Source organism: Salvelinus sp. IW2-2015, unplaced genomic scaffold, assembly GCF_002910315.2.
Source record: "Salvelinus sp. IW2-2015 unplaced genomic scaffold, ASM291031v2 Un_scaffold16477, whole genome shotgun sequence".
In the NCBI taxonomy this organism is placed as follows: Eukaryota; Metazoa; Chordata; class Actinopteri; order Salmoniformes; family Salmonidae; genus Salvelinus; species Salvelinus sp. IW2-2015.
Window position 1 is genome coordinate 380,907 of NW_019957605.1, and position 23,205 is coordinate 404,111.

A 23,205-nucleotide genomic window follows, 5' to 3' on the forward strand; every position below is an offset into this window, starting at 1 on the left:
TATGATTGGCCCTATTTTTATTTAACTAGGCAAGTCAGTTAAGAACAAWTTCTTATTTAGCCTACCCCAGCCAAACCCAGACAACGCTGGGCCAATTGTGCACCGCCCTATGGMACTCCCAAACACAGCTGGTTATGATACAGCCTGGAATCGAACCAGGGTCTGTAGTGACAGATGCAGTGCTAGAGGTGTTAGACTACTTGGACTGCTGCGCCACTCGGGAGCCTATAATAAACATATTTTCCAAATGACAGCCTATAGTGACCAAATCAAATTTTATGTCACATACACATGGTTAGCAGATGTTAATGCGAGTGTAGCGAAATGCTTGTGCTTCTAGTTCCAACAATGCAGTAATATCCAACGAGTAATCTAACCTAACAATGAAAATGTATACTGAACAAAAAGTTGCTGAGGAGTATTTCTGGGTGTGATAACGCCCTTTTGTTGTGAAAAACGAATTCTGATTTGCTGGGCCTGGCTTCCCAGTGGGTGGACCTGGCTCCCAAGTGGGTGGGCCTATACCCTCCCAGCCCACCCATGGCTGTGCCCCTGCCCAGTCATGTTAAATCCATAGATTAGGGCCTAATTAATTTATTTCATTTGACTAATTTCCTTCAATGAACTGTAAATCAGTAAATTCTTTGAAATTGTTGCATGTTGCATTTGTATTTATGTTAAGTACCTATTTGACTGTAGCACTATGATATTTAATAAATAATGTCCCTTTGCCAGGCTAGACTGTTCAAATAATCAATTTCAAAACRATCAGGCACGTGTGAACTTATCTATGATTTTTCATATTCAAATTTAAGGCGCAAACCCTCCCTATATGATTCACGTTTCCATTTTGGCAGATTCGCAAATGACAAAAAAAAACGAAATAAAAAACATGATCTTAGACGTGTTAATAAAAATGTAATACAGCCTATTTTATCCCCATGTTTTTTGTCTTTGGACATTCTTTAAAMTGCATATTTATCCAGATGTATATTAAAAGTTGCGAAACGGATCATTAGATTCGCCACACAGAAAAAGAACAACAAAAGGAAGCGAATTACCTTTTAATGGTGAAAATGTGACGCCACTTGACTAGGCGTCCATCGAGTTTCAAAATTGCATCTTCCTCAAACACAAAAGAATGGTACACATCGAAATTAGGGCCTTATTTCGACAAAAGCACCAAAGAACAAATACTCTATTTGACGAAAGTGCCCACACGCGCCTATGGCGTACAGCAGTGGCTGCCGCTTTTGTTCGTTGGAGTTCCTGAATTAATACCATCACAATGAAATAACTAGGACATTGTGTTGTTTTTAAACCATTTACCCCACATTTCTCATGATCAGATTGGGTTTTATAGMATTAATACATCGATCTGCAATCGTCCCATTTACCGAGCTGGAGTAAGATATTTTGCAGCACCCAAGCTTCAGGAGCCCTGAGTAGTAAGTGTTTATTAATTCAGAGCTAGATTGGCTATGTATTCGTGGTGTCTAGAGATAAATAGGCATACATCCGTAAGGTGTTTTATGAATTTTGTAWATTGTAATTATTTGTGCTTTGATTTTTGTTACAATTTGCTTTTCGAATCGTGTCAGATCCTTTAGCAAAATACGAAGACCCAGGATTRTGAGTGCCACCTTATCATAATGATTGTCTATTTATCTTTCCCTAGTAGTGAATGTAGAACTGTAGGTTTTTCTTTAGTTACATGAATCGGTAGCGATCAGGTGACCACAGAGTGTTATATTGTAGTGGCTGATCAGGGTGAGGTCTAAACATTGTGGAGGGAAACATTGTAGCAAGCTGAATGTGTCCCATAACTGGAGCTGTCTGTTACAATGCATCACCTCMGGTTGTTGTAACCTATACGATTGGTTACAAAGTTTCTCAGGCTTCTATAGATACAAAAGTATCATTTTGCTGAAAACTACCAACAATAGTTGCAAGGTAGCTGCTACACATAGCTGCTACACATTCCTTGGATCTTTGAGCACGTGAATGGAACATGTCATGAGATTACGCTATCCAAATCATGGGCTAATCAAACAAAAAGAGACATTCATATCATTGATTATCTTATACGTTGATTGGTTTGCCATAGTTGTATATGGTACTTCAGGTAAATATGTTTCTTCCGTGAGAGTGGAGGCTATGTCCAGGTGTTTAGAAGTTTGCTTTTTGATTGATAGGCAGCTTCTGGTCGAATCAACCTTGAAATGCATCTGTTATCTGTAATCCAACATTCCAAACGTGTATCTCAGCTGTCAAATCGATCAGGTAGCTATCTAACTACCTTTTTGTATGTCTTCAGTTTAAGATTTAAATCTGTTTTGATTTGAAAAGTAAGTGGTATGATGAGCAATATTGCAAGTAAAATGTAATTTGCAATAATTAAAACTAGCAAGAAAAATGGATGCAGCTTTCGGTACCATGGTAAAYTTGACAGCTCTCCAGCCACGTGCCTGCTGTTGACAGGGTCTTGTTTCCTTGAAATCGGCAAYACAACATGGCATAGCTTTTAGGATTTCAAAGGGCTGAAGGCAATGGACACATTCTTTGTTGTTTTCGACATAGACTGACTACTTTATGAACATAATACTACCCACTGGCATGTCTGTGTTTTAATAATGTTGGAGTCAGAGATGGCAAAAAGAAATTAGTGCAAAATTTACATCAGGGTGCATCATCTCCCCTCCTCTCTCCCTCTGTCTATCTATCTCTCTGTGTGTCTCAGATGTAAGCTTGAACAGCTCCTGTCCCAGCAGTGGCCATCTGCACAATGGGGCTGGACTTTGACGTGAAGACTTTCTGCCACAACCTCCGGGCCACCAAGCCCCCTTACGAGTGCCCCGTGAAGACCTGTCGCAAGGTCTACAAGAGCTACAGCGGCATCGAGTACCACCTCTACCACTACGACCATGACAACCCCACGCCTGCGCAGGCCATGCCCCAGAAGAAGAGAAAGGGGCGCCCCCCTCGAATGTCCCTGATTGGGGACGGAGAGGGAGGGGTGGGAAAGGGAGGTGGGCTGGGGCAGGGAGCYAACACCCCGGGGAGTCCTAACCGGTCTGAGCGCTCCCACTCCCCAGGCAGGGAGACGATGACCTATGCCCAGGCCCAGCGCATGGTGGAGCTGGAGATCCATGGACGCATCCACCGCATCAGCATCTTTGAGAACATTGACGTGGTGTCGGAGGACGACAGCGGGGCCGAAGACCCTCCATCCTCGGGTGGAGGGGGATGTGGGGGAGGGGTGTGTAATGGGGGAGAAAGCGGGGGAGGAGGGAGTGAGACGGGTGGCAATGGCAAGGACAGGCATGACACCCCTGCTGCTAACGCAGGGAAGGCCACATCTAAGTCTGGGAAGCACAAGAGTAAAGAGAAGAAGAAGGAGGTATCATCGCACCACCACAGTGCTTCCTGTGGCCCGGCAGTCAAACTGCCTGAGGTGGTATACAGAGAGCTGGACCAAGAGAGGCCTGACGCACCCACAAGACATTCCTCCTACTACAGGTCAGTTGCAGTACAACATGACACTCATCCTACTACAGGTCAGTCACAGTACCACTTGACATTCATCCTACTACAGGTCAGTAACANACAATACCACACGACACTCATCCTACTACAGGTCAATCGCAGTATCACACGGCACTCATTCTACTACAGGTCAGTCACAGTACCACACAACACTCATCCTACTACAGGTCAGTCACAGTACCACACAACATTCATCCTACTACAGGTCATTCAAAGTACCACACAACACTCATCCTTCTACAGGTCAGTCACAGTACCACACGACAATCATCCTACTAACAGGTCAGTCACAGTACCACACGACACTCATCCTACACAGGTCAGTCACAGTACCACACGACACTCATCCTACTACAGGTCAGTCACAGTACCCACGACACTCATCCTACTACAGGTCATCACAGTACCACACACACTCATCCTACTACAGGTCAGTCACAGTACCACACACACTCATCCTATACTACAGTGTCAGTCACAGTACCACACGACATTCATCCTACTACAGGTCCGTTGCCGTACCACACCAACACTCATCCTACTACAGGTCAGTCGCAGTACCACCACGACAACTCATCCTACTACAGGTCAGTCATCACGTACCACACGGACACTCATCCTACTACAGGTCAGCAGTCACATACCACATGACACTCATCCTACTACAGGTCAGTCACAGTACCACACGACACTCATCCTACTACAGGTCAGTCACAGTACCACCAGCGACACTCATCCTACTACAGGTCAGCCACGAGTACCACACGACACTCATCCTACACAGGTCACACAGTATCACACGACACTCATCCTACTACAGGTCAGTCAAGCACAGTACCACACGACACTCATCCTACTACAGGTCATGTCAAAGTACCACACAACACCATACCTCTACAGGTCATTCACAGTACCACACGACACTCATCCTTACTACAGGTCAGTTCCACAGTACCACAGCAACACTCATCCTAACTACAGGTCATCACAGTACCACACGACACTCATCCTACTACAGGTCAGCTCACAGTACCACAGACACTCACCTATACAGCAGTCACAGTACCACACAACACTCATCCTACTACAGTGTCAGTCACAGTACCACACAAACATCTCATCCTACTACAGGTCATTCAAGTACCACACAACACTCATCCTCTCACAGGTCAGTCACAGTAAAAAAAAACAACCAGCATACCACACACCATACTCACACACACTCATTCTACTACAGGTCAGTCACAGTACCACCGACACTCATCCTACTACAGGTCAGTCACAGTACCACACGACACTCATCCTACTACAGGTCAGTCACAGTACCACACGGACACTCATCCTACTACAGGTCAGTCACAGTACACACGACACTCATCCTACTACAGGTCAGTCACAGTACCAAACGACACATCCTACTACAGGTCCAGTCAGTACCACACGCTACTCATCCTACTACAGGTCAGTCCAGTACCACACAACACTCATCCTACTACAGTCAGTCAGGTCACAGTACCACACGACACTCATCCTACTACAGCAGTCAGTCACATACCACACAACACTCATCCTACTACAGGTCAGTCACAGTACCACACGACACTCATCCTACTACAGGTCAGCACAGTACACACGACACATCCTACTACAGGTCAGTCACAGTACCACCGACACTCATCCTACTACAGTCCGTCACAGTAACCACACGCACTCATCCTACTACAGGTCAGTCACAGTACCACACGCACTCATCCTACTACAGGTCAGTCACAGTACCACACGACACTCATCCTACTACAGGTCAGTCTCACAGTACCACACAACACTCATCCTACTACAGGTCAGTCACAGTACCACACGACATCATCCTACTACAGGTCAGTCACAGTACCACACGACATCATCCTACTACAGGTCAGTCACGTACCACACAACTCATCCTACTACAGGTCAGTCACAGTACCACACAACACTCATCCTACTACAGTCACACAGTACCACACGACACTCATCCTACTACAGGTCAGTCCACAGTACCACACGACACTCATCCTACTACAAGTCAGTCACAGTACCACACGACACTCATCCTACTACAAGTCAGTCGCAGTACCACACGCACTCATCCTACTACAGGTCAGCCACAGTACCACACGACACATCCTACTACAGGTCAGTCACAGTACACACACGACACTCATCCTACTACAGGTCCTCACAGTACCACACGCACTCATCCTACTACAGGTCAGTCCAGTACCACCGACACTCATCCTACTACAGGTCAGTCAGTCACAGTACCACACGACACTCATCCTACTACAGGTCAGTAACAGTACCACACGACACCATCCTACTACATTTATCGCAGTACCACACGACACTCATCCTACTACAGGTCAGTCACAGTACCACACAACACTCATCCTACTACAGGTCAGTCACAGTACCACACACCATTCATACTACTACAGGTCATTCAAAAGTACCACACGACACTCATCCTTCTACAGGCAGTCACAGTACCACACGAACTCATCCTACTACAGGTTAGTCACAGTACCACACAACACTCATCCTACTACAAGTCAGTCACAGTACCACACACCATTCATACTACTACAGGTCATTCACAGTACCACACGACACTCATCCTTCTACAGGTCAGTCACAGTACCACACGACACTCATCCTACTACAGGTCAGTCACAGTACCACACGACACTCATCCTAACTAAAGTCATCACAGTACCACACGACACTCATCCTACTACAGGTCAGCGCAGTACCACACGCACTCATCCTACTACAGGTCAGCACAGTACCACACGACACTCATCCTACTACAGGTCAGTCACAGTACCACACGACACTCATCCTACTACAGGTCACGTCACAGTACCACACCACTCATCCTACTACAGGTCAGTCGCAGTACCACACGACACTCATCCTACTACAGGTCAGCAGTCCAGTACCACACGACACTCATCCTTCTACAGGTCAGTCAGTCACAGTACCACAGACACTCATCCTACTACAGGTCAGAACAGTACCACACGACACCATCCTACTACATGTTTAATCGCAGTACCACACGACACTCATCCTACTACAGGTCAGTCACAGTACCACACAACACTCATCCTACTACAGGTCCGTCACAGTACCACACACCATTCATACTACTACAGGTCATTCAAAGTACCACACGACACTCATCCTTCTAAGGTCAGTCACAGTACCACACGACACTCATCCTACTACAGGTCAGTCAGTCACAGTACCCTGCCTCGGCTGGTGGTATTGAAGTTATCCATGTCCAAACTCTATCTCACTCTAATTCTTTCTGCATCCTCTCTCCCCCCACACTTTTCCCTCCCTCAGGTACATAGATAAGTCGGTAGAGGAGCTGGATGAGGAGGTGGAGTATGACATCGATGAAGAGGACTACATCTGGCTGGACATCATGAATGACAAGCGGCGTAGTGACGGGGTGACGCCCATCCCCCAGGAGGTGTTTGAGTACCTCATGGACCGGCTGGAGAAGGAGTCCTACTTCGAGAGCCACAACAAGGTGATAAACAGTAGATACACTCTGTCTCTCGCTCTGAGTGACAGCTTTTGTGTCAGTATAATAGACTACCAGTGCAGCAAATGKCACTGGCTGCTGTTAAGCTTTCTTGACTTGGACATGCATGGCTAATCTTTGTCTAACCAGCTGCTCTTAGCGAAAATGTRTTTGGAATASCTTTTCAAGCTAATAGGTTATGTTTAGAGTTTACACTTCCTCTTCCAATTCTATTGTGGGGAGGTCAAAATAATGAAAAACTACCTACCAAATATATTTATTTAAAAATTAGGATTCATTCTCCTTGCCATTATCATTCACTTGATGATAAGACAAGACGTGAACACATKTTTMTTRGCTAAGGTATGATGGGGTCCCTGGGTTCCCGGTTTGCCTGGGCAAGAAAAGGTTGAAGACCTAAATGGGTATCCCCTTACCCTCTCCTCTTTTCTTCTCCCCCTTTTCCATTCTCTCCCAGATGGACCCCAGCGCCCTGATCGACGAAGACGCCGTCTGCTGCATCTGTAACGACGGCGAGTGTCAGAATAGCAACGTGATCCTGTTCTGTGACATGTGTAACCTGGCCGTACACCAGGAGTGTTACGGAGTGCCCTACATCCCTGAGGGCCAGTGGCTGTGTCGCCGCTGCCTCCAGTCRCCTAGCCGGGCCGTCGACTGTGCCCTATGCCCCAACAAYGGCGGAGCTTTCAAACAGACGGATGACGCACGCTGGGCCCATGTGGTGTGTGCCCTCTGGATCCCTGAGGTGAGAGTGTGTGTGAGGGTAATAGTGTTTGTGAGGGTAGGAGTGTGTGCAAGGTAGTTATTTGTCTTTTTGAACAACTAATTGACCGACGTCGGTTCAATTATTTGAATTCCATTTCATTCGGTTTTGCGAGCTCAATGCGCAGTTTCTCTAGAGATATATCAGRTCAAGCCCGAACTGTGCGATGTCGTAGGGAGTTGTAGTTMCCAACAGGCCAATATTCACCGTAATCACCACGTTTTTCTGTACCAAACTAACTACAATGACCACAATCCGTTGCGCGCCTACTTGTCCGGTRTGTGTGGGGAATACACAGAGACGGAGAGAAGAGACAGAAGAACACCCAATCGAGAGGGATAGAGAGCAGTTGCTTGGTGAGGTATCCTACCTGAAAATACGTGATCTATGTGACTGGTAGTTGGCATTTAGCAGTCATAAAAGTATGCCTTATTTACTTTGAAGAACTGCTACAAACGAACACAAAATTCAGACAGCATAAGCAGTAGATCTACTGAGATGACTTGGAATGAAATAATAAAGTCCTCAAATAAAACACATGSAATATACACAACTGAAATACTTGATTGAAGTACTATGAATACATTATGGTTAAATGGTAAGCTGTAATGGGCAGTCATGCCCGTTATGGTACTTTTATTCATTGTTTTATTCTGTGTTGTTACAGCATTCAGGCCACATTTAATGTTTTTTTTTTTTTGGGGGGGGGGGGTCAAAATGAGCTCAAAAGCACTAATTTCTGAGCACTAGTGCAAGAGTAGGAGTGTATGTGTGAATGCTGTGCTTGAGCTGTGTAGTGACAAACCGTATGATCGTTTTGATGCTTGCCATGTCTGCATCTAGTCTGTCCTGTTGACAATCCTGTTGCAATCAATGTGACTGATCTCCTCACCCCTTTTTCTCTCTCCCCTAAGGTGTGTTTTGCCAACACTGTCTTCCTGGAGCCCATCGACAGCATCGAGCACATCCCCCCGGCGCGCTGGAAGCTCACTTGCTACATCTGCAAGCAGCGCGGCTCAGGCGCCTGCATCCAGTGCCACAAGGCCAACTGCTACACAGCCTTCCACGTCACCTGTGCCCAGCAGGCCGGCCTCTACATGAAGATGGAGCCTGTCAGGGAGACCGGTGCCAACGGCACCTCCTTCAGCGTCCGCAAGACCGCCTACTGCGACATCCACACCCCGCCCGGCTCTGCACGCCCCATCGGAGGGGTGGGAGGGGCTAGCATGGGCTCCTCCCACAGCGAGGGCGAGCTGGAGGAGGACGATGAGCCCAGTATAGGTCACGATGACGACTCCAAGGGCTGGAGCTCAGAGCGGGCAAAGAGGGCCAAGGCCAAGTCCAGACTGAAGATGAAGAGAGCCAGGAAGATACTGGCTGAGAAGAGGAATGCCGCACCTGTGGTATCTGTGCCCTGTATACCCCCACAAAGGTACACACACAGTGTATACACACACACACACACACACACACACACACACACACACACACACACACTCACTGCAGATACAAAGGCATTACAGATTCAGACATCACGTCCTCTCCCAGTCTCTACCATCTCCCCTGTGTGTTCGTCCCCAGGCTCAGTAAGATCACCAGTAACCTGACGGTTCCCAGGAAAAGCCAGTTTATGCAGCGACTGCATAGCTACTGGACCCTGAAGAGGCAGAGCCGAAATGGAGTCCCTCTGCTGCGCCGGCTCCAGACCCACCTGCAGTCGCAGCGCAACACAGAGCAGCTACAGCCACAGCCACAGGCGCCAGAGTCACCGGTTACCACGGTAACCACCACACAGTCTCTGTCTGGCGGTGTTATCTCAGCGGTAGGGAGAATACTACTGGAAGCTCTGCATGGGTTTGGACTGATGTATGTGTGTGAGAGAGAGTTATGTAAATGAGAGGGTTGTTTGATTCTGCTGTAATGGTGTGAGTGTGCTGCTACATCCTGATTAACTGTGTTACACTGCCAAACGAACAACGTGTGTGTGTGTCTGTTCATTTTGAGTGTGTGTTACATTGCAAATGTGTGTGTGTGTGTGTGTGTTGGTGCCCCAGAGGGACAGTGAGGAGAATAACTTGGCTCTGAAGGAGCAGCTGAAAGCATGGCAGAGACTGAGACATGACCTGGAGAGAGCCAGACTGCTGGTGGAGCTCATCCGCAAGAGAGAGAAACTCAAGAGGGAGACAGTGAGACACACACACACACACACACACTCCTCACATCCACGCTTCAAGCACACAGTGCTTGACATCTGGCAGTTTGCACAGTGAGCAGTTTTTTTTTTTTAACAGTGTGTGTGTGGAATGTGTAGATCAAGGTGCAGCAGATGGCTCTAGAGATGCAGCTGACTCCCTTCCTGGTCCTACTGAGGAACACCCTGGAGCAACTTCAGGACAGAGACACCAGCAACTTCTTCACCGAGCCTGTCCCTCTGGCTGAGGTAACACACACGCACGCACACACAAACGTTATTTGCACGCACAGTGGCTGGTGGGCTTTAACCCTGACCTCTTTTTCTCCTCAGGTGCCAGACTACCTGGACCACATCGAGAGGCCTATGGACTTCCAGACCATGTGGAATCTACTTGAGTCTCACTGCTACCTCAGTTTCGAGGCTTTCGAGGCAGACTTTGGCCTCATTGTCAACAATTGTCTCAAATACAACGCCAAGGACACAGTGTTCTACCGCGCCGCTCTGCGCCTCCGGGAGATGGGCGGGGCCGTGATCAGGACCGCCCGCAGACAGGCTGAGCGAATCGGCTTGGACTATGACACAGGCATGCACCTCCCCCGAGAGCCCAGCCCGGACAGCCAGCGTGACAGCCAGCGTGACAGAGAGCGTGACAGAGAGCGTGACAGAGAGCGTGACAGAGAGCGTGACAGAGAGCGAGACCGCGAGAGGGAGCGGGAGAGAGAAAGGGACAGGGACCGAGAACGAGAGAGGGACCGAGACGGAGACCGGCCGCTGTCTTCCAATGAGGAGGGTGAGTGGCTTGAAGTCCTGTTTTACCACCAGCTTTTCTACTTCCGCCTCTCCCCCTTTCTCCTTTTCCTTCAGTTGCACTCTTCCAATGAAGTTATTATGTTGCTGTATAGCCATTTGGGATTCTGTACTTGCGTTAAATCTCTCTCTGTCTCTTAGACCTGCTCTTACCAGAGAACCGGCGGCGGCTGCCATTGGAGGAGCAGCTGTGTTTTCTGCAGGCGCGCTTTGATGAGGTCAGCTCGGGGAAGCACAGCATCGGTCGGTCGCGGCGGGCCAAAGCCCTGAGGAAAGAGATGACGGTCATCAAGAGGAAACTGGCCCACCAGAGAGAGGGGGGTTCGGGCATGGGGGGCAGGGACTCAGGGGGCGGAGGGGACAGGGGACCATCCCTCCCTCATCACCCCTCCTCCACGGGACGCCATGACGAGGGGGAGGAGAGCAGCAGTCAGGAGATCAGTGGCAAGGGTGAGACTGAGGGTATATTTAAACAAACTCACAGTAAATACACTCTATGCATTCATATGAATGCATGAATAACTGTTCATAACTATCTCACACTGGCCTACCCCTACCATACTGGTAATTAATGCCCAACTCTCCTTTTATGAAGGAGGGATATATAATATACTGTACTTCCATTTTCTCTTCCTCGTTCTCTCTGTAGATCTAAGTGCATCGTCCTCGGCTCTAGCTCCAGAGGTGGGACGTCGTACCTCTGTCCTCTTCTCCAAGAAGAACCCCAAAACGGCCGGACCCCCCAAGAGGCCGGGCCGCCCCCCTAAGAACAGAGATGCGGGGGTAAGCCCTAGTCCGATAGGTCCCCCCCAACTGCCCCTCCTGTCCCCCCCTCGGCAGAGGAAGAGACCCCGCAGCCCTCACAGCAGCTCCAGCTCCGAGAGTGACAGTGACGACCTCCTTCCGAGTGAGACACGCGCACAATCACACTTCTTACGTTGTTATATTGTCGTTACTCTTGTTTTTGAAGTTATGACTCGGGTCAGTCTAGTAACTGTAATGGTTATGACTCTGTCTCCTAGGTCTGCCCACTAACGGTTTTGTTGGGGGCAACCAGCCGGTGACAGAGAGTTTTCGGGTGTACAGGAATGAGAGGAGCCTCCCTCGGTCCAGCTCGGACTCTGAATCCACCACTAGTAGCAGCAGCAGCGCTGCCTCTGACAGAACCAGGTAATTATAATAATAATTATTATAATATAATCCACACACAATGGCATTCATACACAGTCACATAGTCAAACACAACTGAACTTACACACATTTTGGTTTAGGGTGAATAAATGACTTTTTTTTATTGTCCTTCTCTTTATCTCTCTCTCTCTCTCTCTCAGTACCACTCCGTCTAAGCAGGGCCGGGGGAAGCAGTCATTCTCTCGTTCCGCCTTCCAGGAGGACAGCAGTGAGGAGACATCAGGGACAGAGAATGACTCCTACTCTGTGGGAGGGTCACGCAGTGTCTCACACTGTGAGTGACACACTACACACACACGTATAGGCATGCACTATCTTCATCTGTTGCTCCACCTCTACCTCTCCTTTTCCCAAGAGAGTGTGTGTGTGTGTGTGTGGTGTGTGTGTGTGTGTGTGTGTGGTGTGTGTGTGTGTGTGTGTTGTGTGTGTGTGTGTGTGTGTTGTTGTGTGTGTGTGTGTGTGTGTGTGTGTGTGTGTGTGTGTGTGTTTAGGAGGTGAAAATAGTGTTTTGCGTGTTTCTGTGCTAAAAAAATGTATCACCTTTTTGGGCCCTCAAACAGGTATGCAAACTGGTATGTGTGTGATTCTGATGTATCGTGTGTTTCTCTCAGTAGGGTGGGGCCGGGGCCGATCAGGTTGTAGGACGCCATCAGATGACTACTCTTCCCTTGATGCTCTGGACCTGGTGTGGGCCAAGTGTAGAGGCTACCCTTCATACCCTGCTCTGGTAATCCAGCAATGGATGGACACACACACACATTAGGATAAACCGTGGTTGAAATTTCTGTTCGGCCACAAAGAGGCAGAACATCATACTTCTCACACCATATTCATTTAATTTAACCCCTTTTTCATGGGATCCAATTGGTAGTCTTGTCTCAACTCTGCAACTCCCGTATGGACACGGGAGAGGCAAATGTCGAGAGCCATGCGTCCTCCGAAACACAACCCAACCAAGCCGCACTGCTTCTTGACACAATGCCCGCTTAACCCGGAAGCCAGCTGCACCAATGTGTCGGAGGAAACACCGTGCACCTGGTGACTGTGTCAGTGTGCACTGCGCCCGGCCCGCCACAGGAGTCGCTAGAGTGCGATGGGACAAGGACATCCCTGCCTGTCAAACCCTCCCTAACCCGGACGACACTTGGCCAATTGTGCACCCAATGGGTATCCCGGTCGCGGCCGGCTGCGACAGAGCCTGGACTCATACCCAGAATCTCTAGTGYCACAGCTAGCACTGCGATGCAGTGTCTTAGACCACTGCGCCATTCGGGAGGCCCCTTCGCACCATATTCATGAAACTATCATATATCTACCTCTAACCCTCCTCTTCCCCCCTGTAGATCATAGATCCTAAGATGCCCAGGGAGGGGGTATTCCACCGAGGGGTCCCCATCCCCGTGCCCCCCCTGGAAGTCCTGAAGCTGGGGGAACAGATGACCCAGGAGGCCCGGGAACACCTCTTCCTGGTTCTCTTCTTCGACAACAAGAGAACCTGGTCAGTACACTGTTTTTTCTCTTGATACGGTCTCTCTTTCTGTTATCTGTGTTTATTTTTTCCCTCTCATTGTTCCCACTCCTTTTCCTCTTTCTCACTCCACTCAAACCTCTATCRCTCTCACACTCTGGTAGAGAAGTGGTGATTTGAAGGCCTCCCCTTCTACAGCTCAGGTTCTTACTCAGTGGAGGCAGCGGTTATCAGCAAACCTCTGGCTGCAGTCAACAGCGTGCAGCTCAGCAGCTTTTCACTAGAGCTTGTCAAATGGCTGTCTTCAAGTAGTACAAGAACAAAGGGAACTTTTCTTGACATATAAATGCAAGAAAGCAAAAAAAAACAGCGCTCGTCAGCTGAAGTGGGTCAGGAGTGGTTGATGAGGATGCTTTGCGAGAGAACAAAGAGATAGAAAAAAGATTGTTTTAGGTCACAGCTCACACGGTAGTTGCTATTATATCTGCAGAAGCTACTACCCTGTACTGTATGTCCCTGTGTGTGTTTCTGACCATGTCTGTAGGCAGTGGCTGCCGCGCTCTAAGCTGGTTCCTCTGGGGGTGGACCAGGAGCTGGACAAGGAGAAGATGCTTGAGGGAAGGAAGTCAAACATCCGCAAGTCAGTGCAGGTGGCCTACCACCGTGCCATGCAGCACCGCAACAAGGTCCAGGGAGACCCCAGCAGTGACACCAGCGACAGCGACTGAGCACACACACACACACACGTCTTTGTTGGCCTCCTGTTGTATTGATAGGGTATTATTTTCAGGTCTGTGTGTTGATTGATATACCCTGTGGCCTTGGAGAGCCATAACCTAGCACCCAGCACACAGGAGAATCAGTGTGCCGGTATAACCTATTTGAAAGCACATGCAACATCCTTTTCTCTCTCTCWCACACACACACACACACACACGTACGTTGTTGACACGCACAGTGGTATTTAATCTGAGATGTAAAATATGTATTTAAGAGAATTGAAACAATAAGGGTATTAAGAGGATGGAAGACAATGCTATGCCCAGAATCATGATGGAAAATTGTCCTTGTATGTGGTTGATATGAGGGTTTACCAGCTCCTGAAAAACAGGATCTGCAAACTGAGGGTTGTAATCACACAAATATGCGCATACACACTTGTATACAGTCAGGTCCAAAGTGATTGACACCCTTGATAAAGATTAGCAAAAAATACCGTATCAAATAAATAATACAAATACTCTGCTATATTGTATGCAAAAAATATTCAKAAATATWTTTTTTTATACTAATACAATTCCRCAGAGAAAGAGATTTTGATGGTGGTGGTAAAAAGTATTGGCACCCCTATTTTCAATTCCTGACCTTGCGAGGATAATGGCACTGAGCCTTTTTCTAAAATGTTTTCTGAGATTGGAGAACACATTGGGAGAGATCTTRGACCATTTCTTATTTTATGTTCAATTCACCATTTCTTTGTGGATTTTGATGTGTGCTTGGGGTTATTGTCTTGCTGGAAGATTCACTTGCGGCCAAGTTTCAGCCTCCGGAGGCAACCAGGTTTTTGGCTAAAATGTCCTAGTACTGGGTCAATTTGACCGTAACAAGGGCCCCAGGACCAGTGGAAGCAAAATAGCCCCATACAGTCGAAGATCCACCACCATATTTTACAGTAGGTATGGGGTTCTTTTCAGCTCACGCATCCTTATTTCGATGCCAAACCCACCACTGGTGTACGTGGCTAAAGACCTCTATTTTACTCATCTTTATCAAGGGTGCCAATCATTTTGAACCTGACTACATTCAAACAGGGAAATGCATACACACTCACACAAAGCTCTTCTCATACGAAAATATACACACACCCCATTGTGTGCACTTATGGTTTGACAGTACCACTGGTCCAGCAACCCCTCTGCCGCCGCCCCCTCTTACCCTATGTCCAATCACGGCCCAATGGAGCACGGGGTCGGATGGCATGGTAAACAACTGAGCAAATAATTTTCCTCTGTTATTTATTCCGTCTCCCAAGGACCTCCAGTCTTCTCTCCACTAGTCTTAACTGACCGTCTTCACAACATTGCATTGTGCAGTCGTTTTCTCTACTCTTCCTTTTTTTTTGTCGCCTCTGTTTACATCTCTTTTTGTTCTCGTCTGTTGTACAATTCTGTCTGCTGGTGAATAATGAGGACTAATGTAAATGTGGATATGATGAAACACGCCAGCCTCACTGTCTGTTCTAGTCTCAGGCCAATGGCTTTAGAACTTTTATATATACAGATTACATAAGATAGAAGTTTAATAAAATAATTGAGTTTTGTACACCTTTGTTCTGGTCTGCTCCCTTTTGCCTGTTAATGTGCYTGTCTGTGTATGTGTGTACGACATTGCTGCCTTTCCCTGCTAAGTTCAAAAGTTCTCTCGATCGAAATATTTCAGCAGAAGGCAGCGATCACATCTAATCACATTTAATTACATGAGTACATACTTGACATGATACAAACAGTGGTGAACAGCAGGACCAGAGGGGTGTACTACAAAGCAGGGTCAATGTGTTAGCCAGCTAACTATGATAATCAACCAGAAATAACTAGATTTTCTGGTTCATTAAGATAAAGTGATGTGTTWTTCGGTTTTGAATCAATTAGACCAAGCCTATTTCAAGCTTGTTTTTAAGAAAAATCTGTTATTTCATTATATTTAGGCAAGTTAGCTGACTAACTCTTTGATCCTAATTGTAGTATAACCCTCTGGGCTCTTAACTTGCTCCTCAACCTTCATTTCCCTGTTGTAAGCAGGAAGTTAGAACATGTGGAAAACCCCCTGTGTGTTCTTCAAAAGCCCTGTTCTTCCCTTCGGTGATCCTCAACCAGGATTATTAATGAGTGAGTGTACTTACCGCCATGCTTGACCTCCATCTCTAAATCTGACTGCCTCGGCTGTCACTCTCACACACTGACAACAAAACCATCTTCCTGCGGCCATGTGTGGGGGTGTTGAGTGAGTTGGTATGAACAGGGTGTGTCAGATGTTGAAATTGGACACAGTCAATGCTCTCTGGTGGCTTATTTTTCATCATGACTCCTGTCTGCAGAAGGAGGGTGTAACTGCCAGGACACAAAGACAACACTCCGGTTCTGCTGGTTCCTAATCATGAAACCTAGATCCATCATAGGKCTACAGGACATACACACTGACAAGGTCTCATTTCACAAAAACTCTTACTACTGTTACACATAATTACTGATTTATGTTGTGACAATATCACCTCCTGGTTACCCTCTTGAAAACAGTAGATCCTGTGAGTTACGTGAGACCATGTTTRTTTCACTGTGGGGGAGGGCAATGTAGAAAAATATATATTGAGTGTGTGACCGTTCCCAGAAGACTTGAAAAAGCCTTTCAGTGAAAATATTTGTGGAAAAGTACGTAAACATGCAACYACATGGTGGGCCCTGATGGGAGGTTTTCATGAATAGCAATGCTGGGGTGAATTTGATAAGAGACTGCATCTGTGAAGACAGATGACCCACTCTTCTAAGGATCTCTGTTTCCTGCCCTAAATCCCCCACCCCTGTTTACAGTCATAGGGAGGATGAGTGGGAGCTGGAAGAACTGATAGATATCACCCAGTGGTTTGGTCAAAGAACAGATGAGATGAAAGAGCTGTGTTGACACTGATGTTTTTCTTCAGTTGACAGTTCATGAGTTCTTTGATATCTCTCTATGCAAACCCTGCTACTCGTTTCCACAACAGTTCTCTCTGTACTATACCTTGTTGTACACAGTGTGTGGTGTGTGGTGTGTGTGTGTGTGTGTGTGTGTGTGTGTGTGTGTGCGTGCGTGCGTTGCGGTGCGTGCGTGCGTGCGTGCGTGCGTGCGTGCGTGCGTGCGTGTGTGTGTATGCGTGCGTGTGTCGAATGGATGAGCTCTCATTTGTTGAGGATTGTTGAGGTAGTTGTGCCTTCAGAAAGTATTCATACCCCTTGACTATTCCACATTAAATTCGCTTTAATTCGCTCATTGCGCTCTAGCGACTCCTTGGTGTCGGGCCCCTCCAGGCTGCCCTCTGTTGTCAGGTGAACAGTGTTTCTCCAACACATTAGTGCGGCTGGCTCCGGGTTAAGCGGGTGGGTGTTAAGAAGAAGCACAGTTTGGCGGTCATGTTTTGGAGGTCGCATGACTTGACCTTCTCTCCCGAGTCCATATAAATATATATATTTTCAAAAATATGAAGAGTGGTACTCAGTGATGATTTGGATTTGCCCCAAACATAAATATATTTTTTTTAAATATTTATATTATATTTTTTAATAGATCAGCTTTAATATTGCAGATAGATTGTAACTTACATCAATGTAATTGTTCTCCATCACTGTAACGATGTGCGCTGAGAGTCGGGAAGCAAGTTCAGGGAGTGAGTGATTTAATCAATAAACGAAACATAATACAAAACAAGAAACACGAACAATGCACAGACAAGAAGCAGAAACAGAAACAATAACGCCTGGGAAGGAACAAAGGGAGTGACTATATAGGGAAGGTAATCAAGAGGTGATGGAGTCCAGCCCTGAAACCTGAAGGATCTGAGAAGGTCGTGGTGGAGGAGTGGGTCAAAATCTGCAGTGTGTGCAAACCTGGTCATGAACTACAGGAAACGTATGATCTCTGTACCAAATATTAAGTTCTGCTTTTCTGATGTACTCAATACTTATGTCATGCAATAAAATGCTAATTAATTACTTAAAAATCATACAATGTTATTTTCTGGATTGTTTTAGATTCCGTCTCTCACAGTTGAAGTGTACCTATGATAAAAATTACAGACCTCTACATGCTTTGTAAGTAGGAAAATCAGCAGTGTATCAAATACTTGTTCTCTCCACTGTATATCTCACTAGGTCAGAGGTATTTAATCCTCCATATATACACTAGTTCCAATATATCCATGACATTCATGATTTCCTTAAGAGCATGAGGGTGATAGTTTGTAGTGTGATTTCCTTTARGGTCCATTGAGGTATTTAAAACTGTATTATAATCTCCCACCATAATAATAGTCTTGTATTGCTTACAGGGTTGATCATTTTATATATATWTTTTCAAAGAAGCGTGGATCATAACTATTTGGTCCGTAAAGGTTAATGAGCCATTTCTGWTTATGGTCCAAAAACATATATTAAATCATCCATCTACCATATGGATCTGTTTGGACAATTTGCACAATCAGATCAAAATTACTGTTAATTAATATCGACACCCCTTTTGAGTTTCTTTGCCCATGGGAGAAGTATACTTCATCCCCCCCAGTCCATGTTTCACTCACCTTCATCTAAAATTGTTGAATGAGTTTCCTGTAAACAGTAGAATGCATGTTTTGGAATATTTGTATTCTGTACAGGCTTCATTCTTTTCACTCTATCATTTAGGTTGGTATTGTGGATTAACTTCAATGTTGTTGATCCATCCTCAGTGTTCTCCTATCACAGACATTAAACTCTCTAACTCTTTAAAGTCACCATTGGCTTCATGGTGAAATCCCTGAGCGGGTTCGTTCCTCTCCGGTGACTGAGTTAGGAAGGACGCCTGTATCTTTGTAGTGACTGGGTGTATTGATACACCATCAAAAGTGTAATTAATAACTTCACCATGCTCAAAGGGATATTCAATGTCTACTTGTTAATTTTTACCCATCTACCAATAGGTGGCCTTCTTTTTGAGGCATTGGAATAGCTCCCTGGTCTTTGTGGTTGAATCGGTGTTTAAAATTCACTGCTCGACTGGGGGACGTTACAGATAATTGTATGTGTGGGGTACAAAGATAGGGTAGTTATTCAAATCATGTTAAACACTATTATTGCACACAGAGTGAGTCCCTGCAACTTATTATGTGACTTGTTAAGCAAATGTTTACTCCAGAACGTATTTCGACTTGCCATAACAAAGGGGTTGAAAACTTATAGACTCAGGAAATGTCACCCTTTCATTTGTTATTTATTTGTAAAAATGTAAAAATAAAAAATAAACTTTGACATTATGGGTATTGCGTGTAAGCCAGTGATAATTTAATAAATGTTTAATTCAGGTTGTAACACAACAAAATGTGGAAAAAGTCAAGGGGTGTGAATACTTTCTGAAGGCACTGTACGTGAGTCAGAGAGGGTACAGGACATCCTGTTACTTCTTACAGGCAGAATGTGTGTGGACGTGTTTGGACTATACTATGTGGGACCAGAAGTGTGTGTGTGTGTGTGGTTGTGGTGTGTGTGTACTTGTGTGTGTGTGTGTGTGTGTGCTGTTGTGTGTGTGTGTGTGTGTGTTGTTGTGTGTGTGTGTGTGTGTGTGTGTGTGTGATGTGTGTGTTGTGTGTGTGTGTGTGCATGCACTGCCGTAGCGCAGATTGTAAAATGAATTTTCTTACTAACAGCTCTCAGAGGACTGTTCACAGAAGGAGGCGAAAGTTACTCTCATAGAGGAACAGTCACTACACTCTTTAGAAAAAAAGGCTTCCAAAGGGATTCTCGGCTTTTTGTATCCAAGTAGAACTATTTTGCGTTCCATATAGAAACCTCTCTGTAAAAGGTTCTACATGGAACTCAAAAGGGTTTGACCTAGAACCAGAAAGGGTGCTTCAAAGATTTCTCCTATGGGAACAGCTGAAGAACCCTTTTATGTTCTAAGAATGTATTCTCAAGGCCATTGCCAGGCCCAGGCAGTGCAGCCTTGTCGCATAGARGAGACGTAATATAGTAAATGTAAATCCGGGACACTCAAATTAGAATGTTATGTTTGATATGGTTACATAAGACAGAAGATTTCCTGGTTGCTTAAATTGTAATAGTTAATTAATAATTTAAGTTTGTCAAAAGACAAGCAAGTATAGTGTAAGAATCATTGTACCATCTAAACCGCTGTGAAATATATTTTCGATAACCAAAAATATTGTATTTTCATCTGTTTGAAGRTGGTGTGCAAAACTGAAAGTAAAAGATGCAAAAACTAAACTTAAGAATGGGAAGCATAGCAATAGCACTCATTGAACAGATCTACCGCTTCTTAGACTTGCGTTCAATGAGAATGATAGATCTATAATGCACAWTTCTATGTGAATTTGGTCGGGTCTCCTAAAAAGTTATATATTACAGCGTTAAAGCAAAAACGAAAGTAGGATGGTTGGTCAGGGTGGATGCTAATTAGGTTGCGTCTTCAAATCTCATCACCAAATCTCATCACCAACAACTTTAGAATTTTAGCRAATTAGCAACTTTGRAACTACTTAGCATGTTAGCTAACTCTTCTCCTTAACCGTTTGACATAACTCCTAACCTTAAKCCTTAGCCTAGCTAAAGTTAGCGTTAGCCACCTAGCTAGCATTAGCCACCTAGCTAACGTTAGTGACAACAAATTGGAATTCGTAACATATCATACATTTTGGAAATTCATAACATAATGTACAGATTGCAGTTCATAGCATATTGTAGGAATTGCAATTCGTAACATATCATACAAATTGTAATTCGTAATATATTATATGAAATGGATGATGGACATCCACAAATTAATACATTAATACAAAACGTAACATATGATACTAATTGTTGTGTCCCGGATTTACATMTACTATGTTACGTGGGTGGCTGCTAATGCTAGATGCTGCATAAGTAGGTCTACTAGCTTTTTGCAGTGTTTTTGTGCATCACTTGGTCTTGCCTTTTGTTTCTCCATCTTGAACAACGCACTCACTCTCCATCCGGATCTGACCTGATCCACCGAACTTTTTTTTTTTTACTGCTGAAATAAGGTAATTAGATGCCACTCAGTGGCCAGTTTATTAGGTACACCACCCTATTCACGAAAATGGCTCGCTCCTACACATACGTGGCCGTGGCTTGCTATATACAGCAGGCACACAGGCACACAGGCATCAAGGCATTCAGTTACTGTTCGATTGAACGTCGTATGATCGTTTGTTCTCAGAAATGTCTGGCCTCCTYGGCTTTTRACGCATGACAGTGTCTATGGTTCACAGAGAATGGTGTGACAAACAAAAAACATCCKGTCAACGGCAGTCCTGTGGGTTTAAACAGTTRGTTGATGAGAAGTCTAAGGAGAACGGCAAAAGAATTGTGCAAGCTAACAGGCGTACCATAAACGGGCAAATAATGGCGCAGTACAACAGTGGTGTGCAGAATGGCATCTTCGAATGCACAACTGGTTGGTCCTTGTCACCGATGGGCTATTGCAGCAGACGACCACACCTGTTCCTTTCCTATCTAGCTAAAAACAAGCGGCTCCAGTGGGCACGCAATCACCAACAGTGGACAATTTAGGAGTGAAAAACATTGCCTGGTTTGACAAATCCCGGTTCCTATTGCGTCATGCTGATGGCAGAGTCCGTTTTTGAAGTAAACAGTATGGCCCCATCCTGCATTGTGTCAATGGTACAGGCTGGTGCCGAGGGTGTAATGGTGTGGGGAATGTTTTCCTGGTACACGTTAAATCCCTTGATACCAATTGAGCAACGTTTCCACACCCCGAAGAATTCAGTCTGTTCCAGAGGCAAAGGGAACAGGGTTTAAACCCTCTACTAGATGGGTGTACCTAATAAACTATTGTCTGACTGACTTGCATACTACCCATGTAGATTGGACAATACAAACACTTTGCTTGCTACATGTGGAAATAAMTAATTAGACACTCCAATGCTTCCTACAGTTGTGTCAAGTTGTCTGGATGGTGAACCATTTTGATTCACACCGGAAACTATTGAGCCTTAAAAGCCCAGCAGCATTGCTTTTCTTGACACAAACCAGTTTGCCWGGCACCTACATTTRTGTCATTTAGCAGASACTCTTTTCTGGAGCAACTTACAGTAGTGAATGCATATAATTTCATATTCTTTCCTACTGGTCCCTCATGGGAATTGAACCCACAACCCTGGCATTGCAAGTGCTATGCTCTACCAACTGAGCCACATGGGACATGCACTTTAGTCTTTTGATCTTTTGTCTTGCCAATTCACCCTCTGAATTGCACACATACACAATTGTCACAAGGCTTAAAAATGTTTCTTTAACCTGTCTCCTCCCCTTCAACTACATTGATTGAAGTTAATTTAACAAGTGAAATCACTGTACGCGCGTGTGTGTGTGTGTGCAGGTGTGAGGTGTCCTCAAGGGCACAGAAGGGATGGAGTTAAAAGCATGACGTCTCTGTAAGGAGGAAGTGTCTGTTCAGGGTTTTTACCCCCTGTAAAACACACACACAAAGACACATATTGTGAGAATTAGGACTCATAATGAAACCTTGACCCAGTTAGAGAGCCCACTTACCGTCAACTACATTCAACAATTTCTGAGCATTATAGTGTGTGGTGTGTGTGTGTGTGTTTGAGAGAGATATAGCACAACTGACAGAAACGTTCCACCACGTCTGACACATGCATACACATATACAGACAGYCCTACTGTATAATAACATTGGAAAACAACATGTGAGGCTAACCAGAAACTGCTACAGACATGGGGTGAATATTACCCTATCCAAATAACCAAGGCTGTTCAAAGTCCATAACTGAATTTAATGAGGACCACATTTCAGAGGTCCTTCCCCTAGCTTTGTAGGATGTGAATAGAGACCGTTTG

The 23,205-nt window shown here is 45.6% G+C and overlaps 1 protein-coding gene across 4 annotated transcripts; it reads left to right on the plus strand.

Moving 5' to 3' along the window:
- Positions 1 to 1,047: 1,047 nt before the first annotated feature.
- On the plus strand, positions 1,048 to 15,883 carry brpf1 (bromodomain and PHD finger containing, 1). 4 transcript variants are annotated; one of them, XM_024146675.2, is made up of 16 exons: positions 1,048 to 1,448; positions 2,741 to 3,519; positions 6,934 to 7,123; positions 7,596 to 7,883; positions 8,816 to 9,333; positions 9,483 to 9,723; positions 9,956 to 10,087; positions 10,213 to 10,341; positions 10,426 to 10,885; positions 11,044 to 11,352; positions 11,552 to 11,809; positions 11,925 to 12,072; positions 12,234 to 12,367; positions 12,705 to 12,820; positions 13,437 to 13,591; positions 14,106 to 15,883. In XM_024146675.2, exons 2-16 carry the CDS (start codon positions 2,786 to 2,788, stop codon positions 14,287 to 14,289), a joined length of 3,996 nt encoding a protein of 1,331 aa, XP_024002443.1. In that variant the 5' UTR covers positions 1,048 to 1,448; positions 2,741 to 2,785; the 3' UTR covers positions 14,290 to 15,883. The 4 variants fall into 4 exon arrangements, with proteins under 4 accessions (XP_024002443.1, XP_024002444.1, XP_024002445.1 ...); XM_024146676.2 differs by having other exon boundaries at positions 12,708 to 12,820; XM_024146677.2 differs by having other exon boundaries at positions 9,483 to 9,681.
- Positions 15,884 to 23,205: the final 7,322 nt, after the last annotated feature.